General features: G+C 40.7%; 1 protein-coding gene across 1 annotated transcript; it reads right to left on the bottom strand.

Annotated features, from left to right (window-relative positions):
- Window positions 1-371: 371 nt before the first annotated feature.
- On the bottom strand, window positions 372-11,416 carry LOC139734856 (queuine tRNA-ribosyltransferase catalytic subunit 1-like). The gene is made up of 8 exons (XM_071645641.1): window positions 11,192-11,416; window positions 7,198-7,266; window positions 5,711-5,928; window positions 4,502-4,617; window positions 3,512-3,650; window positions 2,534-2,609; window positions 1,481-1,675; window positions 372-839 (listed from the first exon to the last, which is right to left on the bottom strand). Exons 1-8 carry the CDS (start codon window positions 11,414-11,416, stop codon window positions 684-686), a joined length of 1,194 nt encoding a protein of 397 aa, XP_071501742.1. The 3' UTR covers window positions 372-683.
- Between the last annotated feature and the right edge of the window lie 443 nt (window positions 11,417-11,859).

Raw genomic sequence — 11,859 nt, 5'->3', positions numbered from 1 at the left:
ATCTGCTTGTGTACATAATGCCCCAAGTGTTCTTGAAATTTGATGGCATAAGTGGTTTCTGGCAGTACCTTTAAACTAACCAAGCCTCTAATCTGTTTGAATGTTTTCATCACAAATACATCATAGTTCCCTCAAGCAGCTGTCACTCTTTTGTGATTAAGGAGCAGTTTTGCACATGTCCAAGAACAAATTTCTAAAGCAATAAGGTCAAGGAAGCTCATGGGGCTACTTCTGGAAATCTCACTAGATCCCAAGCACTATTGTGTCTCAGACATATAGTACTAGCTATTCCAAGGTGACAATAGGGACTTCACACGTAATCCTGTGGGGTGTGCCACATGCCCCTATAGTCTCAGTTGGAGATGAGGTCTTTGGTTGTAATGTCAGCTTTGGCTGTTCAGCTTTGGCTGCGATTCTTCGCCCTTTCCATGATAGAATGAAGAACAAGGAACTGCGACCATAAACACAGTCACGAGTATGCTGATTCGGAGCTCCAGAGTGCGTGGGAGACCAAGGAATACACGGTCTGAATGTATCAAGGTCGACATGAAAACATGCTACCTGACCCGCACTGACTAACAAGACAAGTTGTATGGAGACAGGGAGACGTTCTGCCTACCCCAGAACCTGTGACATCATTATGTGAACTACAATCAGGATCAAGTCAAGTCAAGAAAAAATGACTAGCTCTTTTCGAGTTCCACATTGACAGACCGGAGAGAGTTCACAATCCATTCGGGGTATTCCTCGTTTGGGTAGGCTTTCTTCATGTAGTCCTTGATGAATGCTGGGAAACGGTCTTCCAGGATGCTTTCTCGTATATTCCGCATCAGCCGCATCTGAACAAGATAAATATGATTGTACAAGGTACTGTATATGATAAAGAGATAATGAGAAACACATTGGAGTTACATATACACCCCTTTGTGTTGTAGGCTCTTGTCATCTGACAGGAATAATAACATAAACAGCAAGAGAAGCCCCTTTAAGAGCAGTGCTTCTTTTTCTTCACATTCAAGCGTACATTGTCAGATGTCATGGAAGAATACTACAGTAGAGTAAAGATGGCTTTGCCTCTGGTACATAGATGGGTCATTAATACAGTGCCACACAACAGAGTGCTCAATTAGAGTCATAGTAGCACAGGGGGACACTTAGATGCATAATCCATCTTTACTCATCGTTACAGGACATAGCACTGCAAAACTTTTATTGTATGCCAAAAGCAATTTTCAAAACAAGTCTAAACTTTCTCATTACCTGCAAAATAAGGTGCACTGTTCTTTCCTTAATTCAAAACATGAGGCAACATAGTACACTGGATTGATGCTGTGCTTAAAAACATAATGTGCCCACTGACTTTCTGCCACCACAATGCAAGACATGATGATCATATTTCCCTACCACAAATTGAAGAGGACAGTGCATCAACTCATCAAATGTACTCTAGTGACATCACAAAGACAAGAACAAGACTAACCTGGAATGCTATATTGTGAATACTGAGCAGCTGGCACGCCACAGTTCCGTAGTTCCATATCGAGTGCAAGTACGCCCTCGTGTGTTTACGACAGGTAAAGCAAGTGCAGTCCTCGTCGATGGGTCTGAAGTCCTTAGCATACTGGGAGTGTTTCAGCTGCAGCTGTCCCCCAACTACCAATGCTGATCCAAACCTCTGCATCAGGGGAAAGATCAAATATCAAAATTTAGCAATGAATAATTCATTGTCAACACTGAAAATCCCCCCCCCCCCCCCACCACAATATGAGATCATTCAACAAAAATGTGAGGAAAATCATCAATGGAAAGATGAATGTAAATCTGCGAGTATCCTTGTAGTAAAACATTTCATTAATTTTGTCTGATTACAATCCAGGGTTCATCTAGCATTTTGACAGGTCTTTCAGTATGATTAAAAAAAGAAGAAAAATCCTCATTTTTTATGATAAAAGATATGATGTCGTGAGATTCAGAACCTTTTGAGATCATCTAAACATTGCATATAAGAATACATTCCAATGGTGGTCTAAACAATGATATGTGTTGTTGTCTTGCTCATTCCAAACTTTGCGTAAACAATCTCTACATATGTCAGAGCAGCTGTTAATCAAAAGGTGGCAGAGAGTTGGAACACTCTTCTTTATTTTTATTATGTATATGCTATGCTATATCTGGCTTACCTTGTTCAGTACATCAGGCTTCTGGTCTAAAATGAAATTAAGAGGCATTCATTTGTTGCATTTCTGTCCTGCATTTTTGTTCATCACGCTTACTTTTTCAAGACGATAACAATTACATCTCTGCTTTGCTATGATTTTTGTTTTCGGTTTTGTTGGGTTTTTGGTTTCGTTTTCTTTTTCGTTTACTTTCATAGGTAACCATGAAAATATTCATTTTCTACTCTTCTTTGGCCATGGTAACATGATTTTAAAGAAATGAAAATAAAACTACACTGGCAATCTGACAAACAATATTCAGCAATGGTCATTACTTTGTGGCATTTGGCCAAAAATGTGAAATTGTTTTAACTCACTGCTGTCCTCGTTGGAAAGACGCAATCAAACATGTCCACACCCAAGGCACAGCAAACCACAAGATCAACTGCATATCTAAATGAAAACAAGAAGATATGTGCATTGTGCAAGGTAGGCTACAGCAGACTTGATCATATTTATGTGCAGATGTGTGTAAAAATTGTAGACTTGAAATCATATCTTATGTAAATATGCAAACAATATGCATCATTAGGTTTCGTATACTGCATGCTTTGGATAATTCATGATTTTCCATGGTCTTCTATACATAGAACATAAATCGTGAATACCTACATAGATCATGACTGGTTTACATGATGTGTAGATACATGAATTAATAAAAAAAAAAATCACTATGACAAGTACCTACCGACAGCATTTTTTTAATGTACAATATAGCTGAGGTAAAGAGATGTATTTTGAGGGAAATAGATTATCATACATCTGTTTTATTTCATTGCTTGTCCTGCTGATAAACCTACTCATACTGCATGACATGCAGTACACCAGAAATAGAGGAAATTACAATGCACCTGCTAAAGGTAATGTACTCACAAAGCTACTGACAAAAATATCAGTGTCTTTGTCAACAAGTGAATGAGATTATCTATTTTTCATAAACAAGCAGGCTTCCATCTCAAATTCGGGTCTCAAAGCAATAGTTGCTGCAAACAACGCGCTTTTGGATCCTACCCTGATTTCTGTAAATTCACTGCTTGGGAAAGATGAAATTTGAGAATGAAATGTGAGTAGGCTATGTAGGGACCACTGCACACTGGCTCTGGTCTAACGGTCCAAACCGGTAAAAATCACTGTCGGACCAGAAACTTTTTCAGGAATAGACAAGTACAAAAATTGAACAAATTGGGTACCTACTGGTCCAACAGGGACAGGACGGACTGGTAGAAAAATTGGGTTAGTGTGCAGCCCTGATGTAGGTCATTAATTGTGTTTTGCTTTGAAAAGTTTTGACTCACCCAACACCCATACAATATCTGGGTTTATTCTTTGGCAAGTAGTCGGTTGAAAGTGTGACCATCCTCCAGAACTTGTCCTTCTCTTCTCCACCACTCAAACCACCTATTGCATACCCTGGTGTATCTCTCTTTACCATTTCTGGAAGGAGCAGAAGTAAAAGAATTTACGGTCAGTTCTTACATAAAATTGATCTCGTCAGTGAATTGACCCATCACACACAAAATCTGTTGAAATGACATCATTTCAGTAATTACACTAAAGATGAAATGTCATAATTCAAAGTAGACATAAAGCTCTAATAACTGCCAACTTGTAAAGGAAAGTCTTACAATTAATTTACCCAGTCACACTCCATTATATCTATCAAAGTTTACTATGAAGTGGAGGATATTTTGATTAAAGGAAGAAATGTAAGAGAGAAGTATGTTTCTGGCATCCTATTATTACCAGGGCACATACAGAACCAAAACGCTAAAAGGACTACATCTGTGACACACAGCTTATTTCCTGTTGCTACTGCAGTTCATGAGCAATACATAGTTCTTGACCATTTTTAAACTGAAACTGTCAATGATGAATCAAATGACCTAGGAGAGAAATTTCTCAAACTACTATCTGTGATGTACTCTTGTGATACCTTAAGTCCACCAATTATGTGGAGAGTGCAGTTTCTACCTTTGTTTACTCTTTCTTAAGTTCTTGCTATTATAATGGTGATAATAGGACAGTGTTTCGTAATTGCCAAAACAATAATTCATCTTTGTGTTGACATCATTGCAACCATTGTCCTTGTTGTTGCAGTCTAGTCATTGCTGTTGTTTTTGTTGTTGGAATAATTATGATGATTAGTAGTGTTATTATCATCATCATCATCATCATCATCATCATCAGAAGCAGCAGCATTAGTATCATTATTATCATTATTAGTAATCGTAATATTATTATCATCATTACAGCAATACAAAGATAGTGTTACCCTCATTCCTAACCTTTGGCACACTGTATCCTGAGTTGCTCATCAAGCCCTCCCTGCACTATGGCAAACAGATTCTGCTTTTCAGGTTTCTGATGTGCCTTGATGCAACGATCTAACCACCGTATGGACCTGCCAAAAAGTACAGAGAAGAACAAATGAAACACTTACCTAGCTGACACTTTCAATTTCATATATTTGTGTTATGTACGGATACAAAGGAGGTGGATACTTCAGATAATTCAAGTAACCAGATATCTCTAAGCATACACAGTAACGACCCTTTCAAGGTCATGAATGTGTCAAGCCAATTCAATGAAAATTCAAAATTAAAGATGTAACACATTGCACTTCTGAAATTCAACCCACAACTTAATGATTACAAGACTTTATAATATGAAATCAAGTGAGTCTGAAACAACATGCGAGATAGATCCTTTCTTTGTACCAGCCCTTGTCTAATCATTTACTTCCTTAATCTTTTCATTATTATTGATATACTTAAAGGAGACATCTGGATGATTTTCAGATTTTTACATTTGAACAACTATAAATTAGTTATACTGAGGACAGCGTTTCAGAATTCATGATAAGTAGGATGAAGAATAAGAATATTTTCAACATTCAGATCAAATTGTAATGAACAAGGATGATGACATGGCAGAGTCACCATAAGAATGCATGAGTTGGGGCTCATGGAAGCGGAACAAAAGAAGAAGGCATGCATAGATTATACCCAGGTTAACTCGCAAGCAGGCGGTATTGTAATGGAATTACACTGCTACATTTCTGAAATATGTGAATTTCCTATGTCATCATCCTTGTTTAGTGTAATTTGTTTATGTTTTTTCAAAGTATTGTTTCCCTGCTCACGCACCACAATAAATTCCACAAATCTATACACGGAGTTGTCGATTTATGTACTACATGATGTGAAATTATGAAAATCGTCTGGAATGTCCCTTTAACTTGCATACTCTTTGTTCCAAATTAATCTTGAAAATGTGTGTATATCGGTAAAAGACAGAACAGAGCACAGTAGCAGTCACTGCCTTTTATTCCCTCCTTGTATGACACAAGGGTTGACTGGGATTCAGGTAGATGTTCATTACTCCATAAGATTATTTGACTACTGCAGTGTTTTCTCTACAGCAGCTTTTCTCTTTAGATGATTCTTCCTTATCTCCGAGGTTTCTACGTTCTATCAATCCCATTGTTTCTTCACCTATGCATGGCCTCTTCAACCCGAGGACCCGTAGTTAAACTGTGCACGACATCGTCTAGCTGCATGATGATGTCGGCGCCGATACTGGTCTGGATTTCGATGGAACGTTCCGGGGTCAGGAGCAGCTCTTCCTTGGTGTAGGGAGACTGGAAACGGACACCTTCCTCCGTGATCTCAGCGAGCTCCAGAAGTGACACCATTTGAAACCCACCACTGTCCTGTCAATGATAGAAAAAAATAATGTACAGTATTTCACTACTGAGCACAACTCACTAGTTCTTCACTCTTTGCCTTTGTTTCTATTGTTTCAAATGTAATTAGGATGCCACTGATTGAATGACACATGCATAAATCACACAGCTCTTTAGATATTGACAATATCATGCATAAGAAAGAGAATACAGACAATTATGCATTTGTATCAAACTTGTCTTCCTGAATGCATTCACTCACAAGAACACACACATGCTATACCATATGGAGTAAAACAACCGGTTTTTGGACACGTAAGCTTTTCTGCAATGTTTGTTCAATTCAAGTCATACATACCAAATTATATCTACCACAATGTATGTCAAATATATCAAACTACTTTTCCTCGATGTTGATTTTGTTAGATACATGATAAAAGTTCACAAAATCCCCCAATATTATCACCTTGATAATTCCCCAGAATCCGTCTGGCCTCTCCAGAATTCAGACGAGCGCTATGCGCATTCAATGTCAATGCATGTACAAACAAGGCCGCTGAAAAATGCGCTGCGCCATACCTTGCTAGCACAAGGCTGCATCGGGGACGTTGTGGCGCCTGTTGGTGTCTGAATTCTGGTGAGTCAGCCCTTGCATTCAACCCCTGTACATTTTGTCAAGTACCTGCATTGGCACGTACGCAGATTGTGTTTCTTTTGTGTTTTTGAGGACACCATCACACTCTGACCTTGCGATAAGCGAAAAAGTGTCGCAAAAGACCAGCATATTTCTCAATTTTTACCGCTTTTTCGGCGACCCTGATTCTTAACACAGGACTTATTTAATTCACGCACGCTTTTGAAAAGTTGCGCCAATTCTGCATTTTTGACGCCAAAATTCGGAATTCTAGGTTGATTTTTAGAGGTGACTCAGGCACTTTCCTGCTGTGAACAAGTGTGGTGTGTGAAATGATGTGATCATGCGTGTGTTATGACAATAAAATTTGCTGGCTTGTGATAAGTGATAACTGGGAGTCTTACTCTAGTGACATTTATGAAAATAAATTCATCATTGTACATGAAAATATACTAATGACTAATGTACATATGAAAAAATATAAATCAACATGAAGCAAAAGGCTTCTATTCTGATGAAAATTTTAATTTCCAGAACCCAGTTAAGATGGATACTGCTGATATTTCACCAAAGCAATCTCCCCCATAACCAATGAGCCCTGACATGGAAGTCCATCTTGTCTCACTAGGTGCAGTGGTTAAAGAACATTTATTTATACTTACAGTCAGCAGGCCTCGTTTCCAGTTCATGAAGTTGTGAAGTCCTCCTGCTTTCTCTAATGTTTCAGGGCCCTGTATAGAGATAAAATAATAACACATTCTCACAAGGCTATGTCAATGTGAGTCTGATCGAATATGTTGTAAATGAAAAAAATCATACCAGCCGTGTTGTAAGGGAACATTGTAATGTGTAAACGGTTGTAACAGATACGCCGAGAGAGGGCAGAAAAAGAACGAAAGATGGCGACTGTCCATGGAGGACTTACGTTGACGTTTCGGTACCAAAGACCGAATTAAAGTATTCGAAAGGCAATTCCCTGTCTGGTTCTAGTGTCATTCCCTGTTGTGCAAAGTTGTCCCCTTTCAGTGGCGTAGTCGGCAGGATGCAAGTAGTGTTGGCCTTGGGGCTGTCTTGGTTCAAAAGCAGGATGCTGGCATCAAGACCATAGCCTTTGCTAGCCGCACTCTCTCTCCTGCAGAGAGGAATTACAGCACCACAGAGAGGGAGTGTCTAGCAGTCGTTTGGGCACTGGAAAAGTGGCGGCCATATCTCGAAGGTAGGCCCTGCAAGGTAATCACAGACCACCAAGCTCTCTGTTGGTTGTTCAGAAAAAACAAACAAACAGGGAGACTTGCCCGTTGGATTCTTAGGCTACAAGACTTTCGCTTTCAAGTTGTGTACCGTCCTGGTGCGCAACATCATGTCCCTGATGCCTTGTCAAGGATCCCTGAGACGACACCGCTACTTGGTATTGTGGAGAAGGTAGCCCCTCAACAAGGAAGTGAACACTCTCCTGGAGCATGTGCATCTTCTAACTGCCTGCACCCTGAGGATGACCTGCTCGATTGGATACAATGCGATGAATGTGACCTTTGGTACCATCAGGTGTGTGTAAAGATCAGCCGCCAGCAAGCAATGGAACTTGACATGTACTCCTGCCCTTCCTGCAACAGGAAACATCATGCACCTGTGCTTGATGACAGAAGCAATGGCACGGAAGGTCTACCACTTTGCCTGAATCAGGATGGCCTACGAAAGAGCCAGCGCTCGGACCCAGACCTTTCTAAGATCATTGCCTTCTTAGAAGGAAGAGACCAGGAAGCTGCGGACTTGGACCACCGGCAGAAAGAGTACACTCGCTACAAGCTCAAGGCTGGTTTACTCTACCGATCGGATGACTTCCTCATTGTTCCCAAAGAACTACAACGAGCAGTGCTGGTGGAATGTCATTCCAAGCCAACTGCTGGCCACCTAGGGAGGAGGAAAACCCTAGCTCGTCTCAATGGCATGAAACTTTGCTGGAAAGGCATGTCAAAGAGGGTGCGCAGTTTTGTGCGGAGCTGCCAGGTGTGTCAACAGACAAAGCCATCCTATCAGAGAAAGCCTGGAAAAATGTTGACAACTACATCCACAAGGCCCTGGGAGATGGTAGCAGTTGACCTCATGGGACCACTACCAAAGAGCCATGCGGGTCACGAGTTCATCTTAGTGGCAGTAGACCACTTCTCAAGGTTTACGGAGATACTACCACTGAAGAATGCAACGGGTCAAACTGTATCATGCGCTCTGGTCCGACAATTGTTCTGCAGGTATGGCCCTCCAACAACTCTCCTTTCGGACAATGGACCCCAGTTTAGATCTAAAGCTTTGGCTGCTGCTGGTGCTGAGTGGGGTGTGCAACAGGTCTTCACAACACCTTACCATCCACAAACCAACTGGGTCGAGCACGTCAACCGAAACATCAAGGGAATGCTGCAAGCCTATGTATCAGCAGATCAGCGACAGTGGGACATACATCTTGCTGAGTTTGCATACGCTCTGAACACTTGCCGACATGACACCCTGGGAACTGAACCGGCGGTCTTGATGTTTGGGCGAAAGTTACCAGCACCTCTCACCAACAAGCTCCATAGGGGTGAGACTGGAGACTCGTCTCTACCAACTCCGGAGGCTTTACGGGACAACCATCGTCGCGCTATCTCTGAATACAAACGACACTACGATGCTCATTGGCGTGAAGTTCAGCTGAAGGTTGGTGACACTGTGATGGTAAGGACACATCCCATATCTGATGCGAGGAAGCACTTCTCTGCCAAGCTAGCCCCTCGATGGTCTGGCCCTTTCCTGGTCAAGCAACAACTCACCCCTGTGAATTTTTCGCTTACGCTAGCAGAGAATCCAGAAGTGACGCGTATTGTGCATGTTGATCAGCTGAAGCTGTGTTCGAGCGATTGATGACTTCGTCAAAAAACAAACAAACAATGAACAAAAAGAACAACAGTAACGGATCAAAACAACCAAACTGAGTGATTTTTAGAAAGTATTATGTGATATATGAAACTGTTATGAAACTTGCAGAGTGGAAAAAGACACTGTTGGATTAGTCATTGTTCCAGGGTTGTAATGTACATTACGGATCCGGACACGAGTACTTTTTGTTCATCTGTCGGGTCTATCAATGAACAATGTTTTATTGTTAGTTTTTTTTCCTCAATGGCTCTATTGGATTTTTCCTTGTAGTCTCATGCTGCCATACCTGTATGGAATGTGTGGGTTGTAAACAGACGTTTCATATGTACAGCAGAGCTGGGTGCTGTCAGTAATCAGTTAAGAGTCATATATGTTAAGTTTTCTGGTGTTTTTGAAATATGCATTAGGTGTTGCATGAATGGAAAGAAGGTGTATATGTGCTTATATTTTAACAAGCAAAGATCTCTGGGCTCCAGGATTATTTGAGTTATGGCTTATTGTTTTGTGTTGAAGTACCCACTTTAATATTCCAAGTCTTGTCAAACTGGTTTTTATACTCTTTTCATTGGTACATACATGTACATATGTTTGGACTCATACTCATCGTTAACGGTATGATTGCGTGCATACACAAGCATCATAGTGTACATGTTGGTACAACCTCTGACATTTTTTTTTTTTTACTTATAATATTGCTTCTTTGTTCATGTACATATACATTATTCCAGATGCTCATACTTTTGTATTTTCTGTCACCAAGGTGCAACATGTCATCGGATACATGTACAACATCTTCTCTTAGCTTTGGCATGATGCCTGCTCCAGGATTTTATTTTGTATGCAGTTTATGTTGATGCATTTCTAGTTAATAACCATGTAAGTAATTTGCGTGTGACAGGCCTGTATAATGACACGTTAGGTTTGTTTTGTGTCACTCCATTTCAATGTAAAAAAAAAAGAAGAAGCTACCAAACGATACAGGTGCATAAACTGTACCGAAGTCAATGTTTTGTGGTAGTGCAGAAGTACCAGGGTACATTATAGTTGCAAGGTACTGTTAATTTCAGACACACATAGTATGCCGCTATGTAATTTTGTGTATCATTCTCTCGTCACAGTGATTTCGGCATAAGTGTTTTTTGGCTTACTTTGTAGTGTTGCATGTCTATGAGGTTGTTCTATTCTGTTCTTAGTGTATAGACTTTGTTTAGAAGACGTTCTCCTCTTTGCTCATGGTGTTACATGAATGTTAAAATTCCCATAGGGTAATTTGAGGAGGGGGAGTGTAAGGGAACATTGTAATGTGTAAACGGTTGTAACAGATACGCCGAGAGAGGGCGGAAAAAGAACGAAAGATGGCGACTGTCCACGGAGGACTTACGTTGACGTTTCGGTACCAAAGACCGAATTAAAGTATTCGAAAGGCAATTCCCTGTCTGGTTCTAGTGTCATTCCCTGTTTTGCAAAGTTGTTCCCTTTCAGTGTGTGAATGGGCTCTCGCTCACGCACGGCCGTATGCATAAAATTTACTCAATAATCAATACTGTACTGCCACTTATTTTCTTATCTGCCATAAAATTGAATACACATAATGTTGTGCACATAATATGTGAAGTTAATGTCCTTACACAATACAGTAACATCCTACTTTTCATGCGACCTGAGCAGAAAGCAGAGTTGCAGACTCGCTGCGAACATAGATGTTAGTGCGTGGGACTACATAGCAAAAGCCACAAATTGACTTACAGGTCTCATTCCAAGGTGATACGTATTTCCCAAAATGAGTTGACAGTTCAATTCCTCAAGCTGATGACATGTTACTCCTTTCATAGTACCCTGAGTACCAACTGGCATGAAAACTGGAGTGTCTACCAACTGATGAGGAAGTTGCATTTTGCATGTTCGAGCTTTGGTGGTGCTACATTCTGCGAGTATCTGCAGAGACAAGGCATGGCGCATGGAGGCTGCCATTTTGAAAACGTATCGAACTGGAGACGTAGATGGCGTTATTACTAAAGGCACTATGGCAGGCAGCAGTGCAGTGCAGGCAGATTTATATGGCAGAACTAAATCTAATACCCAAGTACAAGTTACTAGGGGGTTGGACAACTCGACCGCGGGATAAGTCGTCCCTGGACAAGTCGTCCCTACCCCTGGACAGCTCGACCGGGTCGAGTTGTCCAGGGTCAGGTTTGCGATTGGACAACTCGACCCAACTTTATTTGTGCCAGATTTTTGCAGAATGAAACACATTTTAGTCATTAAAATGGCATAGGTTAGTGGAATGATGTATGAAAAAATGTTTTATCGCATTTTTAAGGCAATTCCTATTTATTTTCTGATGCTGCGAAGCAATATTTCACGGTATCTTCCCTGCTCTGAGAATCTCGGTGACGGAGCTTTTTCTTGTGACG

This window comes from Diadema antillarum, unplaced genomic scaffold (genome assembly GCF_040938485.1).
Source record: "Diadema antillarum isolate AM-2024a unplaced genomic scaffold, OU_Dant_1.0 scf00000027, whole genome shotgun sequence".
NCBI lineage: Eukaryota > Metazoa > Echinodermata > Echinoidea > Diadematoida > Diadematidae > Diadema > Diadema antillarum.
This window is presented reverse-complemented; position numbering and strand designations above follow the sequence as displayed.